We start from the raw sequence: 18,051 nt of genomic DNA, 5'->3' as shown, positions 1-18,051 counted from the left end.
GCACCCTTTCACAGTTGTGCACTGGTGCCTGCGTTGGCGCCAGACAGGCAAAACAACACCAGAGCAGGAAGAAAGGACAGGAAGGCTTTGTTTTACGGAAATAAGGTGCATTACTGCCCTTTCTCCTTGGCGTAGGGCAGCGCAGCGAGGTGACTTGCACCAAATCCCGTAAATGAGGGCCAAGGTGGCTTGTGGACGGGCAGTAATGTGCACAATTATGATGGGCTCTCTCATCTGCCAGTGGAGGAGCATCTGTTGAGTAATTGTACATTTGAGGAATTGCATCAGTACCTGGTGGACTCAGGGTCAGTCTTTCCTCAGGAGCTGGGGAAGTCGGCTGACCATTGGGTCAAAACAAGTGTCCTGAAAGGCCCATGGTGGGGGTGACCAACAGAAAGGGGTTACTGTTGTCTTACAGCAGAAAGAGGTGTGAGACCAAAAACAAATCAAAGGAGTCCTCCAAAGGCCCCCAAAAACCTGTTCAGGAGGGTGGTCCCGAGACTCTTCCCAAACCAAGGGAGGGTACCAGGGTGAAAATCGGGATCCTAAAAAGGCCTGGTGCCATCTCTGTAAACAGAATGAACACCTAACTGGGGAAAAGGGTTCCCTCTAGTGCTGCACCTTCAGGGGTTGCTAATCTCCAGATGGGATTCCTGGTGTGCCCTGACCAAGTCAGAGAGCACACCAAAGCTATTTCAGTCTCAGAGGGTGGGGTGGATATGGCTACCCTAGCTGTCTGTCCCAGGATCCTGGAGAAATACACACACAAAACAATTATTAATGGGGTTGGGGTAGACACCCTTAGAGATACAGGTGCAAGTGCCACCATGGTGACTGATAACGGATATCCTCAGAACAGTACATTACTGGACAGACATATCCAGTGTGTCAATGCTCACACTACCACCAAGGTTCATCCCATGGCTTGGTGTGAACAAGTGTTCCCTGCTCCTTCCTTCATCGGACGGGGCCTTTGTTCAGTGTGAACGTGTATCGTTGTTCCTTTCTTCATGCAGGTGTCATGGCTTCAGTCTGAACATGTATTGCCTGTTCTTTCCTTCACTGAAGGTGTCATGGCTTCAGTCTGAACATGTATTGCCTGTTCTTCCCTTCACTGCGGGTGTCGTGGGCTTGAGGTGAACATGTATTGTCTGTTCTTCCCTTCACTGGAGGGGTCTTGTATTCAGTCTGAACATCTGTTGTCTGTTCCTTTCTTCAGTGCAGGGTGTCTGGACCATGGGAGACGATAAAAAACTCAGACAAAGGCACAAAAATGAACATTCATCTGAACGACGATGGCTTATTTAGTGGCACCTACTGGGAGCCAGGAGCCAGCACCCAGTCCTATCTGACTGGGTACCAGCAGGATGGGGAGCAGCCAACCTTTGGATTCACGGTGAAGTCAAGCGCCTCAGGTATCGCACCACCAACTCAGTTATTCTTTTATTCTTTATTTTACCTCTTCGCTTAAGTCGATGTAACTCTTGCTCTGCCTTCTCTCTGTGCCTGTCCACACACCATGTACCTCGTTCTTTCTCCTCTCTCTTCGCCAGCTTAACTTCATTCTCTTTGCCTTTTTATTCTCCCTTAATTTCCCCTCTCTCTACCTTTCAATTCTCCCAGTTCCAATCTGTTTCCTTCAATAGGCCTCTCCATTCTCCCTGTGTGCAGCTATTTAGGAAAATCACTCTTTAGTGTGGTCTCCTGGGAATCTTTGGTTCTATGGATGGAATTGCTGGATCAGATTGACACCTCAGGGCAGTGGCCCAGCCCAGCTGATTTGCACTAGCTCTGAGGTATGGAGTGAATGCAGATTGGGGTCTTTGACATTTAGGCAAATCCTAGGTCAAAGTGCGAAAAAGTACTCCAATGGCATGATAAAAGTAAAATGTACAATCGAGTGTGCCATGTGCCCCTCCAGCAGCCACATATGTAAATTCTTAATTATAGTACATGGACTGAAATGCTGCATGCCACGATGGGTTTGAGCACTGGCATTGAAGAACCTCCTATGGAGAGAGACAGTCATGTGGGATGTTTTAAAAATTGAACAGATTATTGTCCTGCAATGTTGATGAAATGAGGTATTTAACCCAAGGAAGCATTAAGATGTGGAAGTGAGGCACAGGACAAACTTAGAGAATTGGCTGATGAGTGTCAGGCAAACATTAGTAAAATGAAGAAAGTGAGCATAGATTATAAAAGGGATCTGACCAGTGAAGAAAAAAATGAATATCCTTTAATCCTCACATTAAAGATTAAGTTGCAAGGATGAGAGAATAGACTGATTTAAAGAAATACAGAGAAATGTGGAAAAAGGGAATTGCGAATAACAAAAAAGTTTCAGAGACAGGAAAGAAAGCAAAGAGATCAAATAGTGATTTGGAAATGGGGACAGTTTCAGAATTTCCATTGAGAGAAGTTCATGCAGGGAATTATGTGCACATTTTCTGACATTACAAGAAGAACCTGAAAGTGGTACAAGGTGGTTCATAGGTGGACTCCTGGTTCAAAAAATTTCTGGATTGATTTGAATGTATTGCTTGAGTTTGTAGTTCCAATTGAGTTCTGGAGTGTGAGTTGCTGTTGCAAGGCTGACTGAAGAACCTGCTAGGGTTGCACCTAATAATGCTCCTACAGATGTATTTGTTACCCCTTTCTCCCCCTGCCAGCAGCATCTCACTTATGCACTACCTTCCTTCCACTCCTTGGAGTCCATCATACTCAAGGGCATCATAGAGGGGGGTAGGGAGCGGAGGCATGTGTGTGGTCTTGGGAAGAGTTTCAGCGTCTTGTGGAAGCACCAGACCTGCAGAGGGCAGGTTGGGGAGAGCTCTATTCTTGGAATAGTGAGCCGCAATAAGGAGAATTTGGGGCTTGGGATGTCAGGCAAACCTTTCATCCTTCTGAGGTTGACAGACTGAGCACAAATAAGTTGGTAACAGTTCCTCAAGGTGTAACTTTTAGCTATAAGCTTTTGTTAATGTCATTAAACTGAATGGATAGGCATACCCATGTGAAATGGACTTCAGAGAATTAGCCTGCTCTCACTAGCGGGCGGCTGTCAGCACTAGAGGTAGGGTTTGGAAGGTGAGGCTCAGTAAGTGGCATGTCAGCCCAGGGACAGCGGTATGAGGGACTCTAGATTGGCTTTCAGAGATTGCAGAGAAGAAACACGTCAGTACTGCGGAGAACTCAGAGTGAATGGGGTGGGCTCTGGAGGGCTCAGCGAAGGAACATTAGCACAGTTGGATGGAGTTACACCTCTGTGAAAAGGGGAAACTCAGCACATGGGCCCTGAAGGCTGATTTGCACTTCTACACACTGCCTTTCACATATTCCATCTCTTGCAATACAGGGTATGCATATGCCCAAGGTGAGGCTTACTCAGGTAGAGGTACCTTACGAGGCCTGGCACATGCTGAGGGTGCCCGCAGATGCATAGGTACCTTCCGAGGCCTGGCACATGCTGAGGGTGCCCGCAGATGCATAGGTACCTTCCGAGGCCTGGCACATGCTGAGGGTGCCCGCAGATGCATAGGTACCTTCCGAGGCCTGGCACATGCTAAGGGTGCCCGCAGATGCATAGGTACCTTCCGAGGCCTGGCACATGCTGAGGGTGCCCGCAGATGCATAGGTACCTTCCGAGGCCTGGCACATGCTGAGGGTGCCCGCAGATGCATAGGTACCTTCCGAGGCCTGGCACATGCTGAGGGTGCCCGCAGATGCATAGGTACCTTCCAAGGCCTGGCACATGCTGAGGGTGCCCGCAAATGCATAGGTACCTTCCGAGGCCTGGCACATGCTGAGGGTGCCCGCAGATGCATAGGTACCTTCCGAGGCCTGGCACATGCTGAGGGTGCCCGCAGATGCATTGCAGCCAACGGGAGCCAGCTTGCAACCTAGGCCCCATTTTTTTTTTTAATACAGATTTTATTAGGTTTTTCATTTTTGATGAAAATCACATTAGATTACAGTTGTGTATACGTTAGTCTGTTGAGTCACAGAAAAAACAGCGGTGTCATGACAAATAATAAGACTACAATGATTATATCTTCAAGGTATCCGTTCACATATATAGGTCGTAGAAATGTGCAAAACAGAGTAATACTAAGAAATTAAAAAATGCAACATTCATGTACAATCTATGGGGCATATCAACAAGGGCTTTATCTCTGCGTTTTTGGCTTTAAAAGCCAAAAAAGCAGATATAAAACTAGCGCCCTATCAGCAACAGGGTGCTAACACGCAAATTCGCATGTTAGCACCCTTTTACTCTACGCTTCCCCTTGCATCTCTAATGAGATGCAAAGGGGGCGTTCCAGAGTAAAATAATAGGAGAAATGTCGCTAAGCGACATTTCTCCTATTATCAAGAATATCGCTAACCCTGTTAGAGACAAAAAAAGCAGCGCTAACCGCGGTTAACTCTGCTTTTTGACGTCTGGTATTTTTCTGACTTAGCCATGATATCCTATGGAAGGAGGATATCATGGCTAAGTTTGTCTGTCCCTATCAACAAGCTAACGTGAGATTATCGCTGGGTTTCCAGCGGTAATCTCACGTTAGCCTGTTAGCGTGAGGATTTTTATTGCTATTGAGATAAGCGTTGTTAAAAGCACGCTATGTCAGCGATAAAAATTCACGCTAGCCGGCGATAAGTATCCTAGCGCTAAGTGCGCTTAGCGATAATTATCGCCGGTTGTTGTAAATATGCCCCTAAGTGTCTGTTCCAATTTCCATCGGGGGACAGGTCATGGCAGGAGGACCAATATCAAAAGGGGGTGAGGGGGAGGGAGAGAGAGGGGAGGAGGAGGGGAAAAAAGAGGGGGGAGCAGGTTGCGATATCAGTGTCACATCAGTCATCAACCTAGGCCCCATATACCTACAATAGTTGGAAGCTGGCAACCTGGGGTCAGGAGGAGCAAGAGTCTGGGCCATGCCACGTAAGAGTGGCTACTCAGACTTGGGGAGGTCATCAGAAATGTTCACTCACTGGGTTTGTGCAGGAGCTTGTCATGAGGTAGAAAAGAAAAGAGGACAAGGAGACAGTGTGGAAAGTGCCAGATGAGGTGAAACGGCAATGGAAATCAAGAAAAACAGGAGTTTGGAATGCAATAGAGCTGGATGGAAAGAGGGTGGAAGGAGGAGTGGGCAACTATAGAGTGATATAGAGAAGGGAAATAAAGGAGGGCCATAGAAGGGTAGGTGAGAATGAGATATGAAGTAGAGAGAATAAAGGCAGACGAGTCCCAGCATTAGAAAATGGAAAAAGGATGTAGGAAAGAAAGAATGAAAGTAAATATAGGAGAATAGAGAAAAGGAGAAAAGATAAGAAAGGGGACTGGAAGGAAAGAGAAGGAGAGGGATAGAAAAACGGAATAATAGGAAGGACAGTAATAATAGGAAGACGGAGAGAGAAAAAGATTTGGGGGAGAGGGCGAGGGAAAGGGGAGATTTGAGTATAGAGAGAAAAGGGGGCATGAATGGAGAGAATGAACTAAGGGAGTGAGAGAGTAAAAAGGAAGACGTGAATAAGCATGAAATGGAGCGGAAAACAAGGAAGCAAGAAGTGGAGAGGAAAACAAGGAAAGAAAGTGGTGTGAAACATAGAAAGGGAGGAATAACGATAAGAACAAACAAAAGGTGATAGGTAACGAGAAGGGTGGGAAAAGGATTAAAAGGGACAATTAGAATACTGTCAGGGCAACAACAGCCACACTAGTTCATTGGGTAAATCTAGGGAACAAAATCCATTGGTACAGTTGTTAAGTGGCTTTGCACATGATTGCTGGGTAAGAGCTGTCATCTGGGGGAGGGGGAGGGTTGCTTTGCAGCTGTGCACTTCAACAGCAACAAATTGAAAACTTGATTAAAACAAGTATTAAAAAAGGGGGATAGGTGGAGAAAGGTGACAACTAAGGAGGTACAAGATAATAAACAAGATGAGTACGAGAGAAGCATAGTCAAGATATAGATTTGATAGAGAAAGGGTAGAATGAGAGAGAGGGCAGGGAGGTTAGAGAGAGTTTGGGGAAAAGAGAATGGTAGAATGTAGAGTGAAGAGAGGAGGCAGGATTAGGGATGAGGAGAGTGGACAGCGAGAAAACAAAGTGCAGAAGATAAAGAGACACAAGGAGACAAGGAGGAATGAGATAAGGACAAGCGAGAGAGAGAGAGTGGAAGTGGATAGGGATAAGAAAAGGTGTGAGAAGGAGATAAGAGATTCATGATGATAGTGAAGAAAGGAATGATACATAGAATGATTAGGAAATAAGATTCATTGTCACCGGGGTTCAGAGGTGCACGGAGCCCACTGCCCCTCTGTAATGGGTATCTTCTAATACCAACCCAACATTGAGGGACTAGGGTACCTTTGCTATGCCACTGACTTTGGTAGCTTGTATGTGGCACATACTTGAATATTAAGTTGTTGCTTGTCTTCAGTGAACAAAGCATTGACTGTAGTGCACGAATCACCTTTATTGCCGCATATAAAGGCAAAAAATTAGAGGGAACATTGCTTGTAAGTTACTTGTAGAGTGGTGTACTATATACCCAAGGCCTAAAAAATAAATGCTATCTGTGAGCCTGTAGCACTTATAGTAACTCCCCCTTAAGTAGTACCTTAAAACATGTCCCTGGCCTGCCACGGAGGTCTCAATGCATTCAGTACAACAATACCACATAGTGCAACGTGATGACTTGTATTTTTACATGAATACAAATGTTTAGGAGCTCGTTTTACAGCACGTTTCCGGAATTTCAGGAACTCCGTGTTTACAGTTATTATACAGTTGGAGCCGCGATGCAATACACGTGGTTTTATTTATAGTCAGCTGTGAGAAGTTGGCCTGATATGTAGTGCTCACTATTCTAGTGATCACTGTGTATCATTCCAAACGACCCTTATTGATGATTGGTTGTAAGTCAACCTTTTAGACCAGCTATCCTAGTAGCGTGGATACGAGCAGTCTTTAGGCTAAACTCTAGAGGGCGTGTTAAGCCAGCTGTTTACCATCACATATACCCCTTGCACGTCAAGTGAAAGGACACCACACAAGTTGTTATGAAAATAAAGGATATTTATTTATAACAAGACTACCCTGGCTCTTTATGAGTCAGGGAGCTAAGCACACTACAAAACTCTTATGAAAATACTTCAGTTGCACAAATTACACAAATGCCCGAGGGGCACGAGAAACCATCTACACTAACAGTGAAATGCAAATGGTTAGAGTCTGGAGTTACTGATTCCGGAGTGATCCGTTCAGTGGGACTAAACGAAAAAGGAACTGGACACTTGTAGAGCGAACCTGCGATGGAGCACCGAAATGCTCGAGTTACCTAGCCCAGAGGCTGCGGCTGCGTGAAGTTCGGCAAGATGTCGGGAGTCCTCGTTGTAGTCTCAGGAGCCTGAAAGAAGAAGTTGCTGGCAGGCGACCAGTGTCGATGTTCAGCGAGATCCAAGCCTGGATCGGTGATGAAGGAAACCTGAAAGCAGAGGGGACTCAGTTCTCAACCGCTAGCCAGCGATCGTGTGGGCACCATGAGGGTACCGGCTGAAGTCACCTCGACCAGGTGAGTGGATGACGTCGGACTCGGCTGTTCCTCGGACCAGGAGGCGCGGCGGCGACCAGGATGGAGGGCGAGCTGTCCCACGAAGGTGTCTGCTGTCGATGATGCTGGGCCCAGGAATGGGGCAGCAGGTCTTGGCAGTGGCAAGCCCACGCGGTAGAGTCAAGATGACGTTGGGAGTGGACTAGGAGGGTCTGGGGTACTCCTCTGTTGAAGGGGAGCGAGAGCCAATCTGGAGCGACCAGACCGGTGATGAAACTATCGTGGTGCGTCGTGAAGAGGGCCACAAGCCGGTCTGTGAGTGGTCGGACACCGCGGTGAACAGCAAGGAGCGGAAGGGCCCCCACGCAGATCTCGTGGATGCTGGGGAGGCAGACTTCGGTGCTGGAGCTGCTCAGAGTTAGGGCTTCTCAAACCCTTGGTACACTCACTCGAGGGTCCCTCGGTGGGCGTGTTAGATAAGCGTCGTGCAGGTTCTGAAGATAGCCGGTCCCGCAGATCTCGTCGCACCTACGACTCTCAGCTGGGCTGATGATGTAGGTAGAGGTCAGAGATGGCAGGGAACTCGGGTCTCGTCGAGCTGGGCAGTCTTGATCCGTAGGAGAGACGTAAAGCAAACCGCAAGCGCTTAGGTGGTGCCTGCTGGTGCAGGGTGGCTACTCCTTAGCCACAAGGGAGAGTCTTCAGAAAAGTCAAGAGTTCCTTTCGTGGAAAGTAGTTCAAGATTCAGAATTATCCAATTTGGGAAGGGGACTCGCTCCTACCTTTATTCTAAGAAAAGGGGCTGGCCCGTGACTAGGTCCTACCTAGGGGTGGGGCTAGGAGGGGGTGGTTACACCCCTATCCTTTGTCCGGCTTCGCCCCAGCTCAGGGGCAGGGTTGCCCCCGAAACTGGTTTGAGCCGGGCTATGCACAGTGCGCACCGGGGTGCCACTTGCAATCACCTTCCTTTCAGCCCTGCCTACCTGGGATACACAAACCCTGTCTGGGATGGTGCTAGCACCGCCCTCGACAGGAAACCCTTTGTCCAAGCTCCCTCCGCTGGAAGGTCTCCCAGCAGCAGGAGGTCAGACTTGTGTCTGGTGGCAGCATCCATTTTGTGATGCTGAGGCTTAAGTCAACTTTAACCGGGGTTCAAGGTTACTTCCATGTCGTGCCCCTCTAAAAGGGGGGAATGCTAACCCCGTCGCCAGAATTGGCGAGGGGTTCATATTCCAATTCGTATGACACCTTACTCGACATGTGTAGGTGATGCGATGCCAAAGTTAGCAAATAACCGCAAGGATTATAATGCATTTTAAAAGTAGTTGGCACGCGTTACCATGGAACGGCTATTAGGACTTGGTTCCGCAAGCCGTCGACGGGCTCAGCTCGTGCCAGCGCACCATCCCACATGATTCCCCGCACTCTGCCTTCAGGATTGATAAGGCCTGCCATAGGAGTGACTGATAGGAATCCATGTGTCCATTCTAGGGTTAGGTATAGGAATACTACACCTACAGCAACGGGTGATTACACCACTTTGCCCCAGCTGTCGTGCAGCCAGTTGTGTCAGATTTGGGCGGCCATCCAGGGGTGGCATAATACATGCTGCAGCCCCTGGTAGGCCCTGGGTACACCGATGCCCTGGATACCTGTGGTATGCTGATACAGGGACTGATACGGCGGCCCAGTTCCAATTAGTGGATGCACCTAATGTACATGTGTTAATTTCGAGAGAGAACAGCTAGGCTGTGGGTCTGATTGGCAGGCCCACAGCCAGGGAAAGTCGTAAACCAATGAAGCAAAAGCAAAAAATCTGGGTGATCATAGGATTGCAGACCCTACTCTCCTACATCAGCAATCTTTGGATTTACGCTATGAGGACCAGATAATTCTGCGAAAGATACTCGCCCAATTCTGAGCTGTGTGTTTTTTTGTTATCGCCAAACCGAATGGTTAAGCATTCCAAACCTTTGGAGGTTTTAGGCAGTGTTACAGATTTTGGCCATATTGAACTTTATTTGATCGTCGTATTTTGGTACGGACACTTTTTTCCAATTCTGAAGTGACTTGGGTCCTCGTAGTTTAAAGCGTCTCAGGCCTGATTTCTGATTCTGATTCTGTCTGATTGCAAACTTGGGTTCCAGCTCTGACATTTGTTTCTGTAACATCTTCCCAATTGGGAGGGATCTAAGTGCTGTTCACAGGATCAATTGGGAGCACTCACTTTTCTACGAAGAATGGCGATTGGCGTGTGTGTTTTTTATGACAAAAGAGTTATCGCACATTCAGCAGATCTTTTGTGTGTTTGGTACATCACCTTATGATACTGGTTTCGCCCTGAGGAAGTTTCCTATGTCGGAGCGAAACGCGTTGGCTGGATTGTCTAAAATTAATGTGTTTTAAGAAAAAAATATTTTTCAAATAAAGAAGTTACTTTCCTACCTACACTGGCCTGTTGGACTTTGTGAGCTGCACACCCCCACTTGTTACAAATGTTTAACAGATATCCTCACATATAATAATCTTTATGAAATAGTGTCCCCAGAAAACACCTGATTTGCATACTTCCAAAAATCAACACAGATCCCCAGTATCCCCGTGGAAGGCCCATCATCTATGGTGTGAATTGAATGGAATGCATAGTTATGTATGCAGCTGTATTTCTCAAGCCTCTCATCTCCGCACTCCCAAGTTACCTCAGGAATATCATGCATGTGATCAACACATTGCAAGGCTTGACATTGGATGAGTCAACTGAGACCTTCGTCACGTTGGATATTGTCAGTCTCTATACTAACCTCCCCCAAGAGGGGGGCCTGGAAGCGATGGAAGTACTCCTGAATAAAAAACAGCAAGGTTGTGAGGTCATGACTGACTATCTATTGAAACTTGTGAAAATGTGTTTGAAGGTTAACTTCTTCAAATTTAACAACCAGTTATATCTACTGTAGGAACCTGTATCTCTAGATAGTGTAATAAAATGAAGTACAATGTGCAAAGAGTCCTTTGGATCCCTTACGTATACACAGAGGTTAAAGTAGATAATACTAATGCTCGTTTTGTGATAGTGTGGGCGAGTAGTTAGGCCTATCAGAGGGTGGTGCTAAGCATTTGTTGCACTCGCAAAGGCAGTAAATGAGACACTTATACAAGAATAAGTCAGAGACTCATTTATAAAACTAATATCGATTTTTATGTATTTTTAAGAGCAAGATCTTCAATCTACAGTATGTACTTTAGGAGTTATGATTTTTAAGAGTTTGGAAAATATATCACTTTTGTGTGCGATTACACATCATTTAAGACAGTTTAGAAAAGCAGTAAAGTGCAGGCAATTCTGTCACGAGGTTCACCTTATCCTTTCATGTCAATAGCATGACCAGGTCCAAAGTTCTAGCAGAAGACGTTTGGCTGCGTCCCAGATTCGACCGGGGGGCTGAAAGTGATGGTAGCTGTTGTGCTATCACAAAAGGGGGCCCCTGTAAAGACATTGCACAGGAGGACCTAGAGGTAAATCTGGTGGGTCCCACTGATGAGAGGCGGGCACCAGGGTTGCAGAACCATTGGAGCACAGCTGGTCCATCGTTACCGGGTCCAACTGGGCAGAGTGCAGAACAAATATGGCATTCAGGCGTGAAGGTGTCCTGGTGGTCAGGAGCATACAAATTGGAGAGGTACTTTCAGGACAACTGGACCTCTCAGGACATAGGTCTCAGGGGTCAAGATGTCCCTAGATGAATGCTTGCTTCTGGAATTATTTGAGTCCAGCACAGACTTTTCGTCTTGCTAGTTGCTGTAGGGGGTCTGGTACCCCGGGTATTTGTATGGTGTGTCTCCAGTAGCTCCTGGTGTCTTCAGTATTAGTGGGGAGACAGATTTGACCCTCCTTTGGTGTCAGTGCAGTGTTATAATCATCAGGGAGCAGCACAGCCACAAACCAGACTCAGTGGGATCAGTGCCTGCGTTCTGTAGGCGAGTGATACCATCACACCAAGGAGGTTCTTGGCAATTTATCAAAGGCAGGAGTTGCTCCGGGGTTCTTGGAGGCCTCACAGTTGCAGAATGAGACATCGCACGACAATTGTCCAGTATCTAAGGCAGCAGTTCAGGTTTGGCACCAAGATTCTGAAGCAGGGCTTCAGTTCTTAGGTCAGCAGCTCTTCTTTGTCAGTATCTTCTGTGTGTCCATTGAATATAAGTTGCAAGGTCCAGGGATGTCATCCCCCACTGCCTTGGGAAGCCTGGGATGAACTTCAAAGGCGGCAACAAATTTGAAGCTTCCTGGTCTGAAAGGTCATTCTAGCCTGGAGGAGGTGTGAAGTACCTTTGCTCAGAGTAGGCATTGTTTCTGGCATCTGAGAGTGCAGGCTCTCATCCTATGAGGTCAGAAACAACTCTGGTGGTGGCAGGCTGGCTGGGTACAACTAGTCAGAGACCACACCAGTACTTGGTAGATTTTGAGGGGACCCTTTAAAGTGTCTCCTATGCTCACTTATCAATAAATCCATCACTGGCTTCAGGGAGGATTTATTAGGACACGATGTTTGGTACCAAACATCCTTGGGTACAGTGAAGCCATCAAGGTGCTGGGGAGCTCGTAATGACAGGTACCAGTCCACGTACTCTATATGGCTTTCTTGTGCACTTACAATATCCAAGAATGTCTTAGATATTGCAGGATCCACAAATGGAATATAGTGCACAATGTCATAGGACCGAAAGACCTGCATTAGGGGGTGACACCTATACCTCATGCAGTGTCTGTAGGCGTGGCACACAGGATGGTGTGCCATGTCCACTCCAGTTTTCCAGGCACTAGGACGCACAGCCTGCAATGGCAGTTTGCATGGTCTTGATGAGGGGTCCCTAGGGTGGCCCAATTTGTGCTGAAGACCTAGGGGACCTACTTCATTACCCATGCCCTCGGTACCAGGACTACCATTTACTAGCGGCTTACAAGGGTGACCAAAAAGGTGCCAATTGTGGTACCATTTTAGAAAAAAGATATTGCACTGGGAAGTTGGTTAGCAGGGATCCAGTGCACTTACAGTTCAAAATTACATCATGCATCGGTCAAAAAGTGGGGCTAATCATGTCAAAAGTTGCACTTTCCTACATGATCACCCAAACAAAAGAGGATGAGACTAACCTTTCCTTAGAGAGTCTTAATTTTCTAAGTGGAAGAACCTAGAAAGGCCATCTGCATTGTCATGAGCAGTTCCAGCACTGTGTTCAACTACAAAGTCCATTCCCTGTAGGGAGATGGACCACCTCAACAGTTTGGGGTTTTCTCCTTTCATCTGCATGAGCAATCTGAGAGTTCTGTGGTCAGTTTGTACGAGGAAGTGAAAAACAATCAGTTATAGTCTCAGATTCTTCAAGGACCAAACCACAGCAAAGGCTTCCCTCTCAATGGCACTCCAATGCTGCTCCTTGGGAAGAAGCATCCTGATTATGAAAGCAACAGGTTAGTCATGGCCATCATCATTGGTCTGGCATAGGATAGGTCCTATCCCACGTTCTGAGGCATCTGTCTGCACTATGAACTGCTTGGTGTACTATGGAACTTTCAGAATGGGTGCTGAGCACATTGCTTCCTTCAGGGTGTCAAACGCCTTTTGACAGCTCACTGTCCAACTAAACTTTTTGGGCATCATTTTAGAGGTGAGTTCTGTGAGGAAACACTACTCCCTTCTATGGCACCTCTTTTGAAGCAAAATACAAGTATTGCAGTAAGACATCCCATCTCCTTCTGAGCTTTTCAGGGAGTCTACCAATCATAACATTCATGGTTTTGTTAAACTTTTCAACAAGCCCATTTGTCTGTGGATGGTATGTGGTAGTGAACCGATAGAGTACTCCACACTCAGTCCACATGTGTTTTAAGTATGCAGACATACCGTTTGTACCTCTGTCTGATACTACCTCCTTTGGAAGCCCAAATGCTAGAAATAGGGGTCTCTAGTTGGCAATGGCTTGCACCTTTGTCCAAGTAGGGACCCTTCTTCCGAGTCGGGTTAAGGGGAATACACTTCTAAAATAACCCCTGCAAACACCTTTGGTAGCTTGGTATGAGCAGACAGGCTCATCTCAGAAGTAGAATACAAAGCATTTGTGCATGCATACAGTAACACAGTGAAAATACTACAAATGGACACAACACCAGTTTAGAAAAATAAGCAAAACTTTATCTAAACCAACAAAAATCTAACATACAATACTGTAAAAATAGTTACTTTGCAAGATAACCTTCAATTTGCAAGAATAGCTGAAAAACAGTTCTTCTGATTCGGTAGCTCCATCCCGGGCTACTGCGATGCTGAAAACGACAGAGTCTAACAGTTCCAGACGACCGTTTCAGTATGGGCCAGCTAAAGCGTCAACAGACTCGTAGATAATACATTTCTCGTTGCTGCCAGTCCCATTGGTATGAATCGGTTGGGGCAACCGTTGCAGTTGTGATGCAAAGTGGAAGCTATGCAGTGTGTTGTGCCCTCACGGTGTGGTGCAGGCAGCAGCTCGATGACGGTCATCCAACAGCATCATTAAGGGCAAGGCTTACGATGAGGAGTGAGGCTGTGCTCAATGCTGTACTGGCAGGTCACAGTGAAGGCGATGGAGCCAGTCAGTGTTCGGGTGGGGCAGCGACAGTGTCCATGACGTCCAGGCAGAGTGATACAAGGCAGTGTGGAGTGTTGTGCCCTCAGGACGCGGTGCAAGCAAATTCTCGGTGACGGTCGCTCAGCGGCATGAGTGAGACCAAGGATGCCGTGCTCAGTGTTGCAGTGTCCTCTGTGGTGCCTTCAGGACACAGAGCCAGCAACTGACCAGGTGACAGAGCCGGCTCTTTTTTTTTACAGGCGACTGAAACCAGCTTTTCCAGAGACGGTGCCCAGAAGGATGGTGAAGCATTTGCTGTTCCTGAGACTTCTTGAACAAGGGGCAAGCGCTACCTCAAGCCCTTAGAGATACTTTGTCAAGCAGGATACACACACAGTTCCTTTCCTTGGCAGAAACAGCTACTACAGGCCAACCCCAGACAGCCCACAACAAAGGGGCAATACTCCCTCCCCAGGTTCACCCAGCTCTTCTCCTTGGCAGAGGTTCCTCTTTAAGTCCATAAGTGATCTAAACGTCAGAGGTCTGGGCCTTCCTTTTTATAGTACAAAATTATTTGTTCTCTCGAGGCAGAGAGTGTCTTTGCACAGCCCAAACCAGTTCTCTCCTCTCTGGTGCAGCTGCCCGGCAGGAGGTGGAGACAGCATTTTCCAAGGCAGACTAGGCTCCTTCAGATGTGAAAGAAATATCCTCCCCCCTTCTCTGAATGAAGGCCAGGTCTATTCAGCCCAGCCCTGACTCACCCTGGAAAGACAGGACACAGCTCACCCAACCAAGTGGCTGTCTGAACAGAATGCACATCCCCAGCCCCGGTCACTCCAAAGCCAGACAGTCAATACACAAACCTAGCAGAGGCACACTGGATAGCTGAGCAAGAAAACATCTACTTTCTAAAAGGTGTAATTTCAAACACAGAATGTAAAAATCATCCTTGCTAAAAGACGCATCTTTAGATTCTGAGTTCAGGCATACTTAACTCCATGTTCGAGGCATATGAGCTGCAGATCACACACTGTGCATTAGATCACCATCTGGTGTTGGCCTCGGATGCTTGCACCTTGTTGTTGTCTTGGAAGAAGTCTTTGTAGTCACAAGATAGGTGACTCTTCCCTTGAACGATAGTGCGCATGGGCATCGACTCCATCCTCAGGTTGTTTTTTTCCGCCATTGGGTTCGGATGCAACTTTTGCCCACCGGTTTGAAACTTCATCTTCAAACTTTTCGACGCGCAAAACTTCCTCTAATTCTTCGGAATTGACTTTGAACGTCTAGATCTTTGACGCACCTTCATCAGCTCGATTCCAATCATCGACGTGGGCCGTTGGGCCTATCAACGCCGTAAGGCCTACGGCTCATGGAAAGGACGCCGTTCAAAAAATGCCCCCAGTGTGGGGCAAAGTTCCCACACAGTGACCATCACAAGGTCCGTAACCTGTGCCTCTCGCCTGAACACGACGAGTCCAACTGCCAAGCCTGTGCCTCTTTTCTATCGAAAAGGACTATCCGAGATTGTTGGGCCCAACGACACATCATGACGCAGAGATCAGCTCCAGAACCAGTGGACATCTTTGACGAAGGCCCAGATGTCACAGAGGAAGATTCTGAAGACCTGGAAATCGTGTCAGAGGCAGAAGACTCAGAGGACCCCATCACTCCTGGTCAACGAGTGAGTACAACTGCCCCTACCCCAGCCTAACCACCAAAACAGAAGGCACTGGTCAAGACTTTGCCTGTTGGCCCCTGTTGCGACCGAAACACACTTCAGAAGCCCCGCCTCCGGGCCCAACTCCAAAGAAGAAAGACAAGCCTTCCGGTAGCTCGGGACCAAGCAAATCGCATGTAATAGTCCCACAGGCACCTTCGGTACTGAACCCAAAAGAACACTCGGCTTCAAAATCGGCTCCGAAAACTTCGACGGCAAAAGACAAACCGGCCCCGAACAACTTGAGGCCGATAGCCAAACCGGCTCCAGACACTACCAAGCCCAAACATCACACTTCGGCTGCATAACCCAAATCTTCGGAACCGAAAGATAAGCCAAAGGATTCTACCCACACCTCCTAAGGTCAAGGAGCAGAAACCTCAGGCCCGCTCGGAACCAAAAAAATTGGCGCCGAAAGCGGTTATCAAGGAAGAGGAACTTTTTCATCCGGACCCTGTCGATCCCAAACAGAAAAAGATCTACATTCATCCCAAAACAGGACATATCACAACTGTGCGATGCAAAAAGAGGAAGCTAGACACAGCACATACCCCTCCAGCGCCTGTGAAGAAGAAGGACTGTGCCACTTCACCTCTACCACCTTCTTCTCCTATCCTTCCTTCTAATCCCGTTCCTCCACCTAAACCTGTTACACCACCTCTGCCTGAAACCTCTCCACCACATACGCCACCACCACACGATGATGATGGCGATGACTTAGGGGAAGACCCTAATGACCCGTTCACGGATCCACAGGGCACGCCACAAGATGATTGGGGTGATTACAATGACCCCCCAATAGATCCATCAGACCTCCCAAGCCCCCAACCATACCCAACAAAACCATCTCCCCCAGACGACAACATTGGTTTTGGACAACTTATCAATCGGGCTGCTGTTTTTCACAGTGTGCACATGCACTCAGACACAACAGAGGAGGATTTTCTCTTAGATACGTTTGAACAGTCCCAAAAAACTGTACAAATCTTACCAATGATTAAAGGGGTCTTTAAACATGCCCCTGACATATTCAAAGATCCTGTACGAGCCAGGATTCTTAATCCTAGAATCGCTACAAAATATAGACCTGCCCCTGACGACCCGACGTACATCAAAGGACAGCTGCATTTAGATTCACTAGTACTTTCCAACGTCAGGAAACGTGCCAATTCACAAACATCCGGGGATGCACCACCCCCGATAAAGAATCTAAATTGCTAGATGCATCTGGCAAAATGGCATCTGCCCAAGCGGCCAATCACTGGCACATAGCCAACACTCAAGCACTGCAGGCTAGATATGATAGGGCCCACTATGACCAGCTAGAAACCCTATTACAGCATTTGCCTGACCAATACAAGACTCAGGCAAATGACCTAATACAATAGGGCAAAGTAATAACAAACGCCTCAATTAAATGTGCCCTTGATGCAGTAGACACTGCCTCTAGGTCCATCTATACTAGTGTACTGCTCAGACGACATGCCTGGCTACGCATTTCAGGATTTAAGCAAGAGGTCCAAACACCCATTCTCAACCAGCCGTTCAATCAAGAACAACTTTTTGGACCGGCTGTGGACACTGCTCTTGAAAAAATCAAAAAGGACACATAGACTGCTAAGTCCATGGGAGCATTGCAGTCTCCATACACACGTGGCTCCTTTCATCGCTCCTTTTACAGAGGGGCCTCCAAAAACGTCAGTGCAGACACCTCATCTTCGTTCAAAAATACCACTCAAACATCCCCTAACAGAGGATTTTTTAGAGGAGGATATCGGGGGAATAACAACAAAGGGAGAGGCCGAGGTAATAGCACTCGCAGCTCCCCTGCTAATAAACACTAACTTACCTCCACTCCCCCCAGACCATTCCACTCCGGTCGGGGGAAGATTATCACAGTTCCTACCTGTCTGGAACTCCATCCCAACAGACAAGTGGGTAAGACAGATTATCCAGTATGGTTACTGCCTGGAACTTACAGCTACCCCCTCACACATACCACCCAAGCAACGACCAATGTCCACAGAACATCTGAAACTTTTAAAACAGGAAGTTCTCTCACTGCTTCAAAAGCAAGCCATAGAGCCAGTCCCCTTACCACATCAGGGAACAGGGGTTTACATGCTGTATTTCCTAATCCCCAAAAAGGACGGGACTCTAAGGCCAATA

The 18,051-nt window shown here is 47.3% G+C and overlaps 1 protein-coding gene across 2 annotated transcripts in view; it reads left to right on the top strand.

The window, feature by feature from the left end:
- Nucleotides 1-18,051, top strand: part of LOC146863608 (uncharacterized) — a 192,250-nt gene that overhangs the window by 92,973 nt on the left and 81,226 nt on the right. For both annotated transcript variants that reach the window (XM_085627631.1, XM_085627632.1), the window contains exon 2: nt 1,220-1,415. In XM_085627631.1, coding sequence (XP_085483757.1) covers nt 1,220-1,415 — 196 coding nt within the window. The remainder of the gene's footprint in view (nt 1-1,219; nt 1,416-18,051) is intronic.

The sequence above is a fragment of the Triturus cristatus genome, chromosome 2_1 (assembly GCF_964204655.1).
Source record: "Triturus cristatus chromosome 2_1, aTriCri1.1, whole genome shotgun sequence".
NCBI lineage: Eukaryota > Metazoa > Chordata > Amphibia > Caudata > Salamandridae > Triturus > Triturus cristatus.
This window is presented reverse-complemented; position numbering and strand designations above follow the sequence as displayed.